This window comes from Takifugu flavidus, chromosome 21, assembly GCF_003711565.1.
Source record: "Takifugu flavidus isolate HTHZ2018 chromosome 21, ASM371156v2, whole genome shotgun sequence".
In the NCBI taxonomy this organism is placed as follows: Eukaryota; Metazoa; Chordata; class Actinopteri; order Tetraodontiformes; family Tetraodontidae; genus Takifugu; species Takifugu flavidus.
In genome coordinates, this window is record NC_079540.1 from 2,944,326 (window position 1) to 2,962,663 (window position 18,338).

The window sequence follows — 18,338 nt, forward strand, 5'->3', positions numbered from 1 at the left end:
CATTAAGGAAAAGCACAGGATGTCCCGCCTTTACTTATTATTTATTGGCTGTGGAAAGATCCGAACACTTCTATTGGTCAAATCTGACGTCAATCATAACAGTTCGCTTGTCGAGGCTGGCATGACAGCAGCTGTCACTGTATACTGAGGTCAAGAGGGGGAAAAAGCATGGCTGCTGTATTTAGAGTGACAAGAAATGCATTGTTAAAGCGGAAAAATAATATCGACACTGCATGCGGTAAGGTATTTGATTTCATCCGTCGGGTCGCGGCGGTTTTGCTCTTCTTAGATAGCGTTCATAAGGAAACGTTAGCGCACCATATTGTTTGCGCCGGTCTGTTAGCTGCTAGCTTGTTAAACTGCAATGTGTGTACACACACACACTTTCTGGCATTGCAGTTTGTGTCTTGACACAATGTCCCTTTGTTAACCACCTGCTGTGTGTGTGTGTGTGGTGTGTGTGTGTGTGTGTGTCTGTGTCTGTGTGTGTGTCTGTGTGTGTGTGTGTCTGTGTGTGTCTGTGTGTGTGTCTGTGTGTGTGCGCGCTGTTCAGTCAATGTGTTTGTGCCTCTAAAATGAGTCTCAGCCATTGGCCAGGAACACCTTATTTAAAGTAACAACGTCCTAGTAGTCATAAGTAGATAATCACTCCTGTGATTTATGTAAAATTAGTTTAGAAAGTCCAATAATTAGCGCTGCACAAACTACACACCTTAATGGTTTTGACTTCATTGCTTCATTTCCTATTGTTTTTGTATTTCATTGAGCAATCCCAAATGCTAAATTTTGCAGATGCATTATTTAATTTTGTGAAGAATGCTAACATTCAGCTGTAGGTTGCTTCATACATATAGTTTTTGTATGATTTGTTTGTGTGTGTAGTGCAGTGAGCATTACAAGAGTGCATTGTACAGGAATGTTGTGTTTTTGCTGGTAACTCCCTGCTCACATCATGCATAGGCTTGTCCTCTCATGTGCAGTCTGTCATAATGTTCTGATATTACATCGTACCAGCAGATCGTATTCAGAAAGTTCCTTATTGACAAAACAAATTTATTATGGATAGCTAATTAATGAATACTAACCAAGAGTGGTTTATAATTATCCTTGCAGTGTGGGCTTAAAATTAGCAAAGTTTTGCTGGTTTGGGCTGCGGGCCTTATCCTTTTGTTGCCGTCAGGTCGATTAATTGCATTAACGAAGCCTGGCCAGACTTCCCAGTGTTGGGTGTAAATGTGCGTCAAGTGTAATTAAAATCAAATGTTTGGATTTTTGATGTATCAATGTTAATCGTGGTGGCACATCTGTGATCTCTTTTATTCTCGCCATCTTTGTGATCTTTCTCTAGGTTTGTCACGGTCGATGGCCTCAAAAACACCGGTGGGTTTTATAGGTCTGGGAAACATGGGCAGCCCCATGGCCAAAAACCTATTAAAGAACGGTTATCCAATTATTGCCACTGATCTCTTCCCTGAGTCTTGCAAGGAGCTGCAAGACATCGGTGCTCAGGTAACATTAGGTTAACACAACACAAATACACAACACAGATTATGTTAATGTGGGTCTGAACCAGACAATATTAATGAATTTACACCACTCAGTCAAGTGAAAGTCTCCTTCAGAAGGCCTGCACGTTTACTAGGTGCTTGCTCTTATCTGTGAATTATTTTGATCGTGCTACTAATTTTCTCAATGATCCACTGGTGTTTAGGTAGTGGACTCTCCAGGAGAGGTGGCGGAGAGAGCAGATCGCATCATCACAATGCTTCCTTCCACTCCGAATGTCCTCGAGGTTTACACCGGACCAAATGGCATCCTCAAGTAAGCCAGCTTTCCTTTTACGCTGTCCTTTTGATAAACCTTTACAGCCCTGTGCTCATGTGGAAAGAGTGAAGCTCGATGGGAGAAAAATCCCCCCCCCCCTTTTTTTTCTTGATTCAATCAGGAAGGTGAAGAAGGGGACACTGTTGATTGACTCCTCAACCATCGATCCAGCTGTCTCAAAAGAAATGGCAGTCGCAGCAGAGAAAATGGGAGCCGTGTTCATGGATGCGCCGGTGACAGGAGGTAGAAACTGTGGCTAACCTTGATTAAACAACAGACATAAGTTAACATTTCATGTTATTTGCACCACACACTATCTATTTTGGTCTTTATTGCTCCACTTGTCCTGATCTGGCTGGTCTACCTGATTTCCTCTGAATGACTTCATTCATGTCCTTTGAAAACACTTCCTGAAAATGTAAATCTGAAACAAAAAGGTTCCTGAATAATTAGCCATTTCAAGTTGGTTTAAAGATTAACAGCGTAGTTGGTTTTTAATATATAAGCTGCGTCTGGAGAAACAGTGCCACGGGCTTTATTTCTCCCATAAAGGCCATTGCTGTCAGAGTATAAACGGAGGGCAGAGGTACTGCAACAGGATCAAAAGCAGAATAAGGCTGATGGGTTTGTTCATTTGAGGATACTGATCATAATGATAGGCCAATGACCCTCTCAGTTTTTATCTTTTCTACCATCTTACACTCTTATGTATATACTGGGACCTTTTCGGTTCATGCTAACACATTGGTTGTAATTACTGAGCGGGCCAGCCGGTAGGTGCCCTCTTGAGGTTTTATTGCTGCTTTTGACCAGGGGTCTTAAAGGCAAGGTTAAGGTTTTAAGTCCTCATTATGTCGGTGCTGTCTGGTTGTGATGGCTGTTTGACAGAGCACAGGATCAGCAGTCACCCTTAATGGGCCGAGCCGTGGCAGAGAATCCCATGTCAGGGCTTTTCATGTTGATGGAGCCGTAATGGCGGGTATCTCATGTTAGTGCCTTTCATGTCAGATAAAGAGTCATAAAGAGGAGAGAAACTGCCCTTGCGTGTTGCAGAGGAGAGCTGGGAGATAAGACACGGAGACACCTTGCAGTAAAACTGTCCATCTTCCTCTTTTCCTCTTTTCTTTCTTATTCACATATACTTTTGTTCGGCCAGGGTATATCGGCTCTCCGTATCCCACTGCTGCTGGAGCGCCGATCTTACTCGTTTTGCATTCATTACAAAATTTGCGCATACGCACTGTAGCCCACGTCTCCTCTCATACAAACACACACTTGATACACGCAGAAATGTTTGCCAGCTGGCGTCAGGAGACCGGCCTGACGGCAGTCCGCGAGATCACAGCCTGAAGCCTGCTACACTCTTAACACTGTTTACATACTATAGACAGTGCACAGCGTATGTGCACTCCTCTGTGAAGGTTCTTCCTCTCCCGTCTCTCAGCGAAGCTTGTTTTACTGGCTTGAGATGACCAATGATTTACCCAGTACCTCTGGCTTCTAGGGCTGCAGACATTCTTCTTCCATTTGCACACGCACTCATTTTCAAACAAACCTACACGCTCATTGTCATGCAGATGCAGCCATAAGCCGTTTTTGAAAGTGCTTTTAGCAAGTTATTTACCCGAAATGAGGTATTTGTGACCGTCAATTCCTTTAATATAACCGAAACCTGTTTCCTTCATATTTTAGCATTAAAAATTGAATATAGAGCTTATTTGAAGGTGTCCCACGCCATAGGAAGCCATAGAAAAAGCTAAAATTCAAGAATCCAATAATTTATCAGTAGAGTCAAGAATAAGCAAACTCATGGGACCATGTTTAGTTCCCCACCCCACTTTTGACGTCCCTGGATGGGACATGAAGTTGCATGCTCTCTTCCGACCAGAAGATGGCACTCTCCCCAAATAGGGCATACGCTTCAGGTTTGTGTGTGTGTGTGTGTGTGTGTTATTCAGTAAAATAGGAAATACAAAAAGGTGCTTGCCAAACATTTAAATTATTTAAAAATAAAACATTATCCAGTCCAAGTTTGCACACACGAACTCCAATATCTTACAAGTTGTGAGGTTTTTCTGTTTTGTAGTCATCTATTTTTGTAAAGCAAGTGAAGGGTTCCTTTTAGGGAGGCATGCTTTTCAGATTAACATGTTTATATCATCCGCATCAACAGATTTGGCTGTGAACTCTATATTAGAGTTGAAAAAAACAATCCATCGCCTTCTTACAGGCCTCCTGCTGGTTTCTGTTCTTGCACATTGCACATTTTGGCTTTAGCCCCGTGGGACAGATGTGCTCTGTATAATCAGGCACACATGCACTTTTATTTTCTGTGCCGGCACAATACACATACAGAACATACTTGTTCTTAGACAGCTTTGCCAGTGTTTGTTATAAATAAAAAGCATCTGCATTCAAAATAGACCCACAACAAAACACGTTCTGATGTCCCAGGACCAGGGTGTTGGCACGGTAAGGGCAAAAATAGAAGCCCCAGCTAACAAGTCGTAGGGTCCTTAGCAGTAATTAGAATGCCAGCGTTTGTGTGTTTGTGCCCATGGTGGGCTGCCATGATTCTAGCAGACGACGGCCTTAAAAAGCCCTCAAAAACTTTCACTGTGTTTTCCCAACGCTGCAAACAGGGCTGTCCCTTAAGATGAAAGCTTGCGCACGTCTAGCTGTTTGGGACCGAGGCCACTCGGGCTAATGTTGCTTGTTTGTGAGCCCTTTTAATTCTCAGCTAACTACCCATTAAGACTGAATCTCAACACCACTCTAATCATATCCATACCACATAAAGTGAAGACCAGGAGTTGCAGTGTGTCATTTACGGACAGTTCGAACGTCATCCTTCAGCTTGCAGGAACTTGTTCAAACCAGACCTGGCACCAGCTGCTTCATCACTTTCTGCTGCCAATTCACTCATGTCTCGAATGATTTTCCCACCAGCTTCACAACAACCAGTTTCTTCTACTTCTTTTCCCGTTTAAATAATATGTTCTACTGTGGTTAAAAGGTACATTCATCTCTGACCTTTACTGTGACATTTTAGAAAGGACAAATTTTAGGTTAAAGTTCAGATTTTATTTTCAGTCTAACAATTAAACCATTTAAGTGACTTTTTAAAAATATCCCTATCCCAAAGAAGCAATGTCCTATTTGTAGTTATGATCAGAGGACGGAACAAGAGCCAAACTAATTCAGTCTAAGTATCGGATTAATTGAGAAGATGAGCCTGACAGCCTGCGGACCGTGTGGAGAAGGTTGCTGATGATTTCTCTGACATTGTTAAGGTTAAGGAATTGGGTTGGATGGGAAGGGAGGGTGGTGCTGCCACGGTCTGTCACATTGATGGCTTACCACCACTACAGAACAGTCAGTGATCCAAAGACGCGATTTGCATAACAAGCCTCACACTGACTTGTTCTGGTGACACAGAGGAAGGATTGGGGGAGTGGGAGGGAGTCTATGGGGGTGGTTAAGTGAGCAGAGCTGGTGATGATGGAGGGCTGGTGACAGGGGGCTTGAGCCCATGCTCCAGATGGAGGTGGACCAACAACAGCTGGGGATTGGCCCTCTCATCCCTGCCCCAATGTCGTGTGAGCGTGTGTGTGTTTTTGTGTGTGTGCGTGTGTGTGTGTGTGTAGATAGTCAGCTGGTCCACGACTCATAAATTGTCTCCGTCCATCAAATCCAAACCACACGTCAACTTGCGCGCCACTCTATCTCATCTAAAAGCGAATAAGCACCCTGTCTGTTTGAAGGTCAGTATTTGCAAGCACTTGGGTGTGTGTGTCTATGTCTGTGTCCCCGACTGCTAACAGACTAATTGGGGGTCATTATTAACTTGCTCGATCTAAGATGAGTCTCTCTGGGCCAGGGAGAGGATTGATCGCAGACTCTCCCGCTCCCTTCAGCCTCTGTCACCTACCAACGAACGGCCTCCGGTTTGGAGAATGCAGCATTTATTGATGATAATGATGCTGGTCTGGTGGTCAATAGAAAGGAAGAGCAAACTAAACTTTTAAGATAGCTGAAGTACCCACAGATGAATTATTGCTTCACCTCGACTTTCTGAAGTCGGTCTTTGCCTTCAGTTTGTGTTTTGTGTTTGAGTTTTGCCCTTGGTGCCTTGTAACTATAATGGTGACAGGAGGCTGTGTGGATGGCCTGTAAACATTGTAAACCCACTACCTTACTGCAAGTGAGGAAATTGAGGCCTTTATTCCTGAATTGAATTATATATAATATGATTGTGACCGAGCCTGTGCATTATCCTTACACATGTACAGCTTTAAATATAACAGACAGGGTCGTATATATTTGCTCATTTGAATTTGTGTGTTGAGGTTTAATATGATGTGCATATTCCTAAAGTAGTTTATTCTATTAATGGCAGCAGTTACATTATCCCTTAAGAAAATACGCCGCCTGGAAGAGCTCCAACACTATTATAGATGATGAGTGCTTTTACATATGTCCTTTAGGGCAGAAAAACACGGGGTTGGAACACTTTGTTAAATGCGTCATTCATTACCATAGATATTCCGTTTTCTCGTCGTGTGTGTGACTTTGTGTTGTTTGCACACCCTCTTATTCTCAAATACGCCGCCGTTTAATTTAAGCCCACTGCCAATAAAAAGTGCCTACTGGTTTACATGCAGCTCGTAACCCGGAGAAACGGCCCCAGAATCTCAAACTGATGTCTTATAGGCAGCCAGCTCTTGGATCTCCACCTGTCCCTGGTACACACGTGCACACACATACAGATCCTTGCTCGTTTCATACATAGACGCCCCACATCAAAGGCAGCCGTTTAAAAGGTTATAAGGCCGCCGTGAATTGCTCTGGTTGATTCTTTTTTGTGTAATGAAAGAAGTGCTAATGAATTTAGTGTTCAGTACAAACAGGGCAAACCAAGCTGGCTTTTCTGATCTTCTCAAGCTTCCACAGCCTTGGTTTCACTGTCACGGCAAATAGTTAAACAATTTAAAAGGGCCGATTAGATTAAGACACGATGAAGACATTCACATATAGATATGCGTCTCTGAAGGGAATGAATTTTGAGCTGAAAGATGCTGTGTCCTATGACAATACTGTCATTCTAATGATTAAAACTCCAACTAAGTTGAGCGTGCTTTAGGAATATTTCCCTAAGGACATTTGGAAGAGTGAGAAGGTAGGTGTCATTAAAACATTTGGCGATATAAATGGGCATGACTTTTCTGAAATGATTAAAAATCCTCTTGGTCCTGCAGAAAAGGAAGCAGAAAACAGGGGAGAGAGATGTAATTGCTGCCTTAAGCAGTTTTTCATTATCAGAGTTCCAATTATAGTATCATGATTCGCAAATATATTAATAAGTCAGGGTTAAATCATCCAAGATCAGTCTGATCAGCTCGATTAAGCAACAGTTAGCTCAAGTATCTATACACACTGTGTTAAACCTCTGTATTGGGACTACACTGAAAACTTCTAGTCAGGAATAATGAAAGATGCCAATTCAAATTCCTCAAATAGAAGCTAATAAATACTGGAGCATTGCTTCTGCATTTTCGGTGCCTTTTTAACATTTACATCCTTCTGTACTTTTCATCTTGTTAAATCCTGTACTTTCCTGTGCCCCCCGCCCATCCCAAACCCCCATGCATACACCTTCCTTGCCTTGCACCACCACCACCCCCCCAGGGGGCGTTGTGTAGTTGTGCAGTGCTAACGATCCAGGACTGTCACTCCCGCTGGGATGGATGAGCCAGGCAAACCCGGCGCTCTGGTAGCCTCATTAGAATTCCTCTTTAATCCGTCTCTGACAGGACCAGTCCAAAAAGGAATGCCCCCCCCCAAACCTCCTTCTCTTTCTCTCTCTCTCTCTGATACGCACACACATGCACACACACACACAAACACTATTTTATAGAGTTACACAGATGCATAATGAACAGTCTAATAACTCCCAACTTTTGCACACACACACATTTTTATGCTAATGATGTGTTATTTTTCCACCAGCGAGCATCTTCCATCACCCCCTTGTCAGTGCCGATAGAAATCCACTACAGATCATAAGAGCTTATTATGGGTGATTAGTTAATTTGAGGGAGGGAGAGTTGGGAGGGAAACTGGGAGGTACAAGGAGGAAGATCGTTTTTCTCCCTCCGCTTTCGACTCTGCTTCTTTCCCTCCCCCGGTGTCTTCTTGTGTCGTTTCACTCCTCCTCCTTTACTGAAGTAAGATTATTGATCAGGACTTTGACTGCGTTATCAATAATCCACTCTTTAGTCGCCAGCGAACAGTGATCTCTACTAATGAACCAGAACAGTTGTCACACTGCTGTGTGTGTAGGTGTGTTTTCATACTTGATAAAGAATACTACTGTTATACAGTCAATGTTGATATCATTACTTCACTATTTATTAAGTGAGTTTAAAAAGAATCCTTCATGTTCATGTTCTGTAGACCATATGCGTGCAGGATTTGTGTGCAGAGCTGCCGTATGTTAAGCGTGTGTCCACAGGCAGCTGCCGCTGCGTGGGCCTCAGGCTTCATTATGTGGCATTAATGACCCACTGACAGTTTAGCACTCACACACACACACACACACACACACACACACACACACACACACACACACACACACAAATATGGTGTACTGGCATCAACACACACTTGACAGCACCAGTTAAGAAAAAGAGGTGACAAATAGATTTATATCAAAGGATAGGTGATCTATAATTATAAAGTAAGGTTCTTCTCCTCTATTATTATTTCACTGTTGTGATTTCAGTTGTTATGACCTTTCCAATTTGCTTTTAACAGTGACATAATAAGTCTTTCATTGTTAAGAGGCCTTTAAAGAAATTGGATTTGTGGACACCTATAAAACACAGTGGAATCCCGTGACTCTTAGTCTGCCTTTACCAGTTCATAAGTGACTGAATAGAAGGACTGAAGGCTTTAAAAGTATAATTACCTACGTATGACTGTAATTTGACCTACTACCAGACAAGTTTTGCTTGAACCAATTTGTTTTCTGCTATGAAGGCCTCTCAAGCATCACCTTATTCAGTGAGTGGAGGAAATAAAATGCCTCTTTTAGATGGAGTTTTAATGGATAAAACTCTTTCGCTGTTTGCATTTGGGTTTCAGGTCCACACTACAGATCCACACACTCCAAAGCTTATGTTAGATCAAATGGCAGGTGGTGGCTTTTTTTCACCTTGACAAAAATAGTTATTTGTTCATTCAGACTGGGTACAAAATCCATTTGATAAGGCTTTTTATTGTGCATTAAGGTCCCTGTGGATTGTTGGAGGGTGCAGTGGTGGTGCTGTTTCCTCCCACAACATGGCACGCTCCTTAAGCCAGCAGGCATGGGGAGGGATGCCTAATTGAACATGATAAAGTGTAAAGTTAATTACCCCTCACGCCTGTCACAGATACCCTTGTGTTTGTGTGCGTGTGGCTGTGTGTTGGGGGGGGGGGGGTCACAGCTGTGTGAATTGTGTCTGTGTGCGTGAGAGAGAAAGTGAGCATGACAAGACAAAAGGCAAGCATTCCCAAGAGTATTGTGCAATGGATGATGGCAGCAATCAGCTTTTAAAGATACCTCTGTCCCTCTGGTGCACCGATACTTAACGCGCCTGTCTCATTATAAGTTCGTCACACAAACACATAGTCTAACCAGAGAGGGTATTAAAATAAAGTGGTTGTTCAAAAAATTTATTTTTCTTTATTTGTGCTATATGTTGTATAGTTTCATAAAATATTACATTGTGCGAGATTCATCTGTACATTTGCCCAAGACATGTGTTAATGGCGTTGCTGCCTTTAAAGGTGTGGTCTGTCTTTAGGTGTTGGAGCTGCCAGTTTGGCCAAATTGTCCTTCATGGTTGGTGGGGTGGAGGAGGAATATCAGGCTGCCCAGGAGCTGCTCACCTGCATGGGAGCCAATGTGGTCTACTGTGGACAGGTCGGGACGGGTCAGGTAAAGTCTTAAAAACCAACAGCACAATCAGACTCAGACTTTTGAATGAATTGTATCTGTTCTATATCTATCAATTTATTTTCACACTTTAGGCCTATTTACATTTTGTTTCTGCTGTCTAGGCAGCCAAGATCTGCAACAATATGCTCCTGGCTATTGGGATGATTGGCACAGCAGAGACCATGAACCTTGGAATCAGGTACTCTCACTCAAACTGTTATGACTTGTTATGTTAAAGAAAAGCAGGGATGAGACAGTTCATGCACAAATGCAGGGTTAATGTAATGTTTGGTGGCTGATGGCAAGCTGCATTTTAAATGAGGAAAACCAAGCCATGAAATGAAAAATAAGCTCACAATCATACCATGACGTGCAGCTCTGACAGGTTTTACTGGCTATAAAATACAAGGTTTAATATGAAAAGATAGATTTTTTTTAATTATTAATATTTATTGATTAAGAGAGTATTTGCATTGTCTTATCTGGAAATGTTAAAATGTTTATTATATAAAGAGTGGATGCATGATTATCATAACAGCAGGCTGCATATACTGAATATAACTCGCAGACATTTGATTTGGTGATTTGGCTGCTTCTGTGGAAGCAACTTACTTCCTCAATGCGGGTTTGTGTTATTTCTTGTACATTCTCAAAAGTGGGGAAAATAATACACATTTTACTGGCAAAGTGAGAATATTTTGGCTCTAGGGGTAAGGGTTGTTTGGGTTAGGGGCTCAGGGATATATTATGTCAATGAAAGTCCCCATAAAGATAGAACTACAAATGTCTGTGTACGTACGTATAGTTTATGAAAGTGTGAAGGGGTCAGCCTCGCCCCGAGTCAGAGAGATGGATGAGGAGGTGGAGCCACAGACTCTGATTTACATCTGCTGATTGAGCTTTCACCAGCATGTTGCCACTATCCTGTCACCTCCAAGTCCCATCATTCATCACACTTCATTGTGGCACAGAACCTGTTAAGACTGGAAGCTAAGAATGATGGGATATGAAGTATTCGTAGTTAGACCAAACCAATTATCATAAGGCCTGCAATGTAACTTTAATTCCGGATGACCACATGTCATTATTAGAATATAATCCAAATTTGAAGTTTTTTTGCACCTCCTTTATTTGCAGTTTCTGTCCCAAACCCCATTTTTCTCTGTTCATGAATTTTGAAAGGTGCTTGTGTGCACATGAGTTGGTGTGTGTGTGAGAATTACTCTGCAGCTGTGCTACTGCAGCTGATTTATCTATGCTGAGACCAAGGAAGAAAATTGGCATGAGTAGTAACACATAAATCCCCCACTAGGCTGCTGAAATATGGAGGCATTAAGGGAGCAACACAGATTTACACATTGCCACAGTCTGTGATGCTCGTGCGTCGAAATAGATTTACATCCGCCGACACCAGAGACAGCAGGTTTAGAACGACATCTCCTCACTGTGCGCATCATTGTTGTATATGCCAGGATATAAACGCAGCATCTTGGTAGTTTACATGTAAAATCTTTTTTTATTAATAGAATGCTTGTTCTCTCATTCCGATTTCAAGTGCTTTCTCTTAACTTGTGACCATGACTGTCGGACAAGGGACAACCATAAATCTCCTATGCTGCATTGTGGCCTTAGGCAAGTATTTTTAGATGTGTGACACACTCGGCGCCACAAAGAAAACAGCATTCTGGTCCAGTTTACCTGAAAAGGTAATATCATTTTATCATGCTGGTTGATAGTGTTACACTCTTATCAATATGTGTGTGATTCAGCCCTCTCTTTACATATACACAGACAGGCAGCCAGGCGCACACACACACACACACACCCACACACTGCTCTGTTCATGGAGCTAATTTGTTGATCCAGAATGGAAGCTCAAGTCGTCTCCAACAGAGCATGACGTTCTCTTAGGGCAAGGAATGGCCACGCATGACAATTATGAGCACACACATGCTCTGCCTTTCCCGCATCCTCTTACCCTCCTTATTTTCTTTACTTTCTTGTTTTATTCTTTTCTTTTAATCCCTTCACCCCCTCCTCTTGGCTTCCTTTCCCCCCTCTGTTATATCTGAATGCAGTCAAGCAGTTATTGAAAGAGGAGGATAAGAGACTGCGGATAGAGAGAGAGACAGAGGGAGAGACGGAGGGAGGGTTGATTTTAACGATGCACTTGAAGATGAAAGGGGGAGAAGAAGAAGAGAGACAGCAATTGGCCCTGGAATGGTATATGAGACTTTTACAGCTTAAGGTTCGCCTCACATGCCTGTGTATCTGCACTCATTCATGCATACCAGACCTGCAGCCATTGAAATACAGATGCAGAAATTCATATTCAGGCCCATCTTTATCGTATTTAGGTGAATCAACCTACTGCAGTCATGAACTATGACCATAAGCCTGTTTAAATTCAACGTAGGTGACACATGTGTATGTGAATTTCATGAATGTAATCGTAATTGTGTGTGTGAGCTCAGTAGCACTTATATATTCCATTCTCATGAAAGAGAATCTGCTGCAAATGAACTCCACCTCCCCTGACGTTCTTTTATTTTCATCCGTGCTTCTTATTCCCGAATTACTGTATTCTGCAGCAGCATTACGCCGCGCCGCGCTCCTCTCGCCATCCGTGTCTTTGTGTGTTTATCCATGTCAATCTTGTTAAAGCGTGACATGTTCCCTTCTCCACGCAAATTACCGCAGGCGAGAAACACCACTCCCGCTCCGGCTAATAACCCACGGTTGTGCGTTCATGAGCGGCCGCGTGTGCGCAACGGGAGCAGGAGGGGATCTTCATTGATTTATCGTTAACAGAGGACAACAGCTCCCTGTCAGCGTCTCTGGCCGCTATAACAAATGATGTGCGCGCTCGGACGCGCTTTATTGTAGCTCAGCCAGTAACCTTTTCAGCTGCTGACCCAGAACGCAGGGAGGGGCTGCCTGCTGGTGTGTGTGCATGTGTAGAGATATGGAAGGGGGGGTTGTGTGCTGTGTCAAACATATGTCCCCCAGAGTCCTCAGACAGAGAGGTGTCAGCACAGAAGATAGGCAGAGGAGAAAAGAGGCAGAATGGTGAAGAGATACTCTCACCTATTAATTATATATAAGCACTAGGTATAGACAAGCTAAACATGTCACTGCCCATCACATTTCTAGAAATATCTTTGGATAAATAATGACACTGAGCGACCGAGGGTTAGACAGGAGGGAGAGTTGCAGAGAGAGTTTAAATGCAATTCCCATTCTTAATTAGTTAGTAGACAGCTAATAAAATCTGTGGTAGTAATGTCAGAATAAGAGCCAGGTGGGGGGAGGCTGGCTGGCTGCTGGCCTTAAGGACCTATGATGGTTTAATAGTCATATTGAGAGCAGAATAGAGTTATGGGCCTGTAAGAAACAGCAGACTGAAGCAGCCAGAGCTTGATGTGGTCTACTTTATACTGGCCTTTAAACCCTTAATATACAAAAGCTGCACTACACAGACACTATAGTTACACCCTCTGCACTGTAATGGTTGGCACTTTGTTTTACTCCCAGCTTCTGTCTGCATGTGTTCTGTCTTATTTACTTGCTCTCTTCATAGCCTGGAGATTTGTTGACTTTCATATTAAAGTAGGTTGCTGCAAAGTAGGGCGACAAAAAAAGCGCGCTTCCGTGGATCGGCAAAAAAGGTTTATGTCTCCTTCTGTGGGGCTCTGCTGCTCCTCAGCCATTTCTCTTTGGTCTTTTGTGAAAGAGGGATGATGAAGGATAGATGCGCTGGTAAACATCAATACTGCATTAGCCAGCGTTACAAAGCCTTCAGCCATTAACACTGAGGAATGGTTACAGCCTAGCAAGAGGTTCAGAGGGGGTCACTGCAATCACCCCCAGCCCTCATCCATCCTGTTACATGGTCCTCTTAGAGTCATTTTTTAAATTATTTACCATGACTTTTTGCACTTACAGTTGTCAGCACACTCTGGATTAGAACATTAACTAAAGGGGGATTTGCTCACAGACTGAGTCATGTTAGATGCACATTCTTACTGATCGGTATGTTTTCCCCCCTTTTCCTAGACTGGGTTTGGATCCAAAGCTGCTGACGAAGATCCTCAACATGTCCTCGGGTCGCTGCTGGTCCAGCGATACATACAATCCTGTCCCAGGTGTCATGGAGGGGGTTCCTTCAGCCAACAACTACCAGGGTGGCTTTGGGACCACTCTGATGGCAAAGGTGACTCCTGCCATTTGTCGTCTTTATCGCTTGTGACTCTTTCTGTATATGGTTTTCAATCCCTGACTGAGATTGACTGACCTCATTTCTGATCCATTCAGACAAAAACAGCAAATCCACACATTTGACAGATGGGAGGCAGCCAGTAGTTTATATACTGTTACTGCCCCGATATGCAACTGAAATCATTAACTCTGTTTTTAAAAGGACCAATCATACAATAACTGCTCTTCCATTCCTCTTTCTTCCCAAAGCCTCCACCCTGTAATTAGCTCCTCTGTGTCACTTTAACTGTTCTTTTGTCTTTTTTTACATCCTCCTTTTGAACATCCCATCTGTGTTTCACTCTTAAGTTTACAGTCACTGCATTAACTGGGTCATTCTTTGTCTTTGTATTGTTTCGTCCATCTGGGTATCACTTAATACCCTCTCAACATGTGTTCTGCATACATCAATCTGGGCATTTCCACCTTAGAGCTGAAAAATGGCCACTTTCTGACGCCAAACCCAGGCAGATTACATTCATCTGTGCTTCTGTTTCTAGGATCTTGGTCTGGCTCAGAACACTGCCACCAACACGAAGACACCCATCCCTCTGGGTTCCCTCGCCCACCAGATCTTCCGAGTTATGTGCTCCCGTGGCTACGCTAACAAGGACTTCTCATCTGTCTTCCAGTTCCTACGTGAGGAGGAAGGCCAGTGAATGGGAGGGGGGTTTGCAATACACGCAGACATATGCACCACCTACACACCCCAGTGCCCCTTGTCACACTATGCTCAGGAGAAATTGTGGGCTCGGCCTCAGGCGCAGATTTGCGAACCAATTAACATACTGTATGTCGACACGTGTCCCCTCATCGCATTAGCCAATTCATATTTTCTATTCAAAGGTCTTCCTTTGCATGGTAGAAATGCTAAAATTGACCTTAGATCAGTATCTAGAGACACAATCTGGGTCTCGCTTTTGCAAAGGGGAGTGGAAAATGAGGAGGAGGTGCACTTTTATGTTTATTGATGCTATCGGGTAGTTTTTAAGGGGATTGCAAGTGTTCATTCAGACTGTTACCCCCGCGAAAAAGGCTGTTACTGTTAAGGGCAAATGTTGAGTTATGAAGCTGATAATGGTGGAAATTCTATGCAAGTGTATTGTAAGGATTAAGCATTCCAGTCACCACTCTCCAAAACCTGAGCTTTTCCCCAGCACGAAGCTGGACCGATCAAATATTCCTCATTGCACTTTAGTCCAATATTCACTGGTTTAACCATTTCTGCTTTGAATCCTGTGAAATATCTTTGTAGTTATTTTTGTATTGTGGACATTGCAGAGTGATGCACCCAGTTCCTTTTTGATAATGTTTGCACAATATCTTACAGGGTAGCTCAACACAGGGTAGTGTTTATTTTTGTTTTTTTCCAACTATAGTGTTATTTTGCCACTGACAATTTGTACATTTGATACAAATGTATTTTTTCCCCTCAATGTTTGAAACAATTATGCTGCATATAGTGTATATATGCGGGAATGTGTAATTTTTTTTTTCAAAAGTATTAATGTATTGTGCATTTTGTTTCTGAGAAAGGCATCTTTAGTCACACTGTAGCAACAAATAAAAGATGTACTATTTGTAATGTTCTGGTGTGATCACACATGTATGTATGTTGCACTGTTAATTTTTTGTGTAGGTGTTTGGTAGTAAAGAATGGCTATTTTTGTAGAATTAATGAAGCCAAACAAATATATTGATTCCTTCCCAGCATGTTGAACCACATTTGTGTCCAAAGAACCACTCATGTTGTCTGAAGTAGTTTGTAACTCTAAAAAATGGGAGCAACATGGTCAGCACAAATATAGAATAAGGCTCTGAAGCAACCGCTGAAGTGAAATGTTTTGTATTTCACAAAATTAATATATTTTCAGTTGCGTTTCGGCCGTTGCTTTTCACCAGACAGTGATTTTGTGATAATTGAAGCTGTCCAGCAGACGCTCATATAACACTGAACGTCAGAGGGGTGAAATAATCTCCGGATGATGCCTTTATTTCCATCATCACAAAGAAATGACAGGGGGGGTGAACACACAAATGTGGTTTGGGTTTTATTTCTAGTTTCCCCCTCGGGCTGATGTTTCTCTGCGACATTTTATGGAGTTGCTGTTGTCTAAGTGGCAGCCGCAGTTGTTGCAGACTGCGGTGAGCCGCCGCTGGTGGCAGGGGTTTTGTCGTGGGCTCATGACTCACTCCGTTATTGTTCTTCGGGAAGCTTGCACTTGTCTGTGTGGCGACTACCTTCGAATGAAGAAAAGCATGTCTCTGGCTTGAAAAAGCATTTATCCTCCCTCATAAACAGACCACACTCGGAGCACATTCAAACCTGAATATCAACAACAGCTTTGCAGACAGCGGTGCTCCGAAATGCCCCTTAGAGAAAGCGACGCCTCCGTCCTGACCTGCCGCCTTATGCAGCTGATTCATATCTGGGTGTTTCAATCCGCCTGTTGTTTATAGCCGGCTGCTAAGCCGGCGGTTTCCTCATTAAAGGACACATGAAAGCGGCCTGTAAAGGCGCATTGGTGAGACCGGCCTGCTCTGACGTCTGAAGGAGATGCGGGCGACCAGAAGACCAAGCGAGTCGTGAGCCAGCCGGTCTGAGACAGAAAACCTCGCCCTCTCAGCCAAGCTGCCAGTGGCAGGACAGCAGACGCACCGCAGAGAATTGTGTCCATACCAGAGCGCCGCACCGCTCTGCTGCGTCAGCAGTTTGTTTTTTTGTTTTTTTTAATCACCGCGTCTAATTTGCTGGTACGGCTGCTGTTTAACAGTCAAATAACTGGTTCAAGGAAGTCCAGAAGGGAGTTGAACGTTGGGGATAATGTCATGTGGATGTTGAGTTCTGTCTATGTCAGTTGTGATGTGAATAGGTGATAAATAAATGAGGCTGGATGTCATTTGGAGCATGAGCTTTATTTTTCCTGCATCTTCAATTTGTTCCTAATTAGACAACATCTGCAGTCAGATTTAAATCACACGTTACAGAATGGAAATATCAATAAACATGAGGTTCAATGGTATATCAGACAATAATTTCCACCCCCACCCAATTTAATGCATGTCTAAAAGCCTCGGATTGCCTTGTGATAAATACCTGAGGCAGCAGGGTTCATTATTTCGCGTTTGTAACTGCTGGTGCATCATCTTGCTGGTTAAATGACTGTTTTTGAGGGTGGGGGGGGGTCACATACAGCACTGGTGGGGGGATGGCCAGGCTCCAAGCAGCCTGTGATTCACACCCATGTTAAGTGGCCTGTGGCTAAATTAGTGAGCTGTCACAGGTATTAGAGCAGACTCAGCAGTCTGTAACGAGCCGCTGTCTCCTGGAGTAGCGCTGCCAAGATATTAGCAATAGCCAGACTATTTAGCCCAGGTGTGTGTGTCTGCACGTGCGACACCCAAACAAGGCTTCCCGTTATGTAGACTGTACTGTTCAGCCCCAAACCCCACCCCTCCCCATCCTGAGTCATTGACTCCGCTTAGGTTCATTAGCGAAGGTGGTTCTGTGGGAGACAGCAGGTTGGCGTGGAACGTGTCACAGTGACAGCGAGCAGCTAATTATAAATATGATGTCCTAATTACAGTATTTTGTGGGGAGGTGGTTTCTTTCTATAAAGTTTTCATACATCTCTAGAATATTAAAAAAAACAGCAGGGTGAAGGGAAACTTCTCCTTTATTTTGTCATAACAGTTTTTTCAGTGATCATCTTCTAATCTCATTTTCTTGAAATTTCAATTAACTGCCCTTCTTGTCCCCCACTCCCCCCCCCCCCCCCCCCCCCATGATACCCTCTGTCACCTGTGAATAACAACAATATGTTGCACTCTATCCCTCACACTGCACATGCTCACATGCTCTTCATTAAATTAATTACTCTCCCTGGAAGAGTGATCATCATCCTCCATCAGGATCTGTCACCGTCCAGGTTCCACCAAGAGCCGGACCCAGTAAATAATCGTTGTTGTTGACAGCAGGGCTCCGGCCCTATCAGCCCCACCAGGGTGGGTCCTAAATACCCAGGGGTTTTCCTCTCCTGCTGTGCTACATCTGTCTCTGCCACGAGAGAGGAAGGCTACACGGCCGGTCAGCGGTACCTTAGACCCAGGGGTTGGAGCAGAGGGAAGTAGCCCAGCGCGCTGGGGAACAGTGTGTTTGTCAACAATGCCTCCAGAGGTGTTTGGTTCTGGAATTATAATGACTTTAAAGGAATAATGACTTCTGGGTGACGGATGTATTAATAAACAACCACAGCAACCACAAGAGACCATG

The 18,338-nt window shown here is 43.4% G+C and overlaps 1 protein-coding gene across 1 annotated transcript; it reads left to right on the forward strand.

Moving 5' to 3' along the window:
- Window positions 1-82: 82 nt before the first annotated feature.
- hibadha (3-hydroxyisobutyrate dehydrogenase a) lies at window positions 83-16,965 on the forward strand. The gene is made up of 8 exons (XM_057019988.1): window positions 83-238; window positions 1,349-1,509; window positions 1,712-1,821; window positions 1,946-2,067; window positions 9,675-9,808; window positions 9,931-10,007; window positions 13,865-14,021; window positions 14,566-16,965. The coding sequence occupies exons 1-8, from the start codon at window positions 169-171 to the stop codon at window positions 14,722-14,724; spliced, it is 990 nt and encodes a 329-aa protein (XP_056875968.1). The 5' UTR covers window positions 83-168; the 3' UTR covers window positions 14,725-16,965.
- Window positions 16,966-18,338: the final 1,373 nt, after the last annotated feature.

Excerpts from the sequence above, each read along its gene's own strand:
- hibadha (XM_057019988.1), top strand. The coding sequence starts at position 169 with ATGGCTGCTGTATTTAGAGTGACAAGAAATGCATTGTTAAAGCGGAAA. Across the intron at positions 2,068-9,674 it reads GGATGCGCCGGTGACAGGAG|GTGTTGGAGCTGCCAGTTTG; the intron begins GTAGAAACTGTG and ends GTCTGTCTTTAG. Across the intron at positions 14,022-14,565 it reads GGACCACTCTGATGGCAAAG|GATCTTGGTCTGGCTCAGAA; the intron begins GTGACTCCTGCC and ends TTCTGTTTCTAG.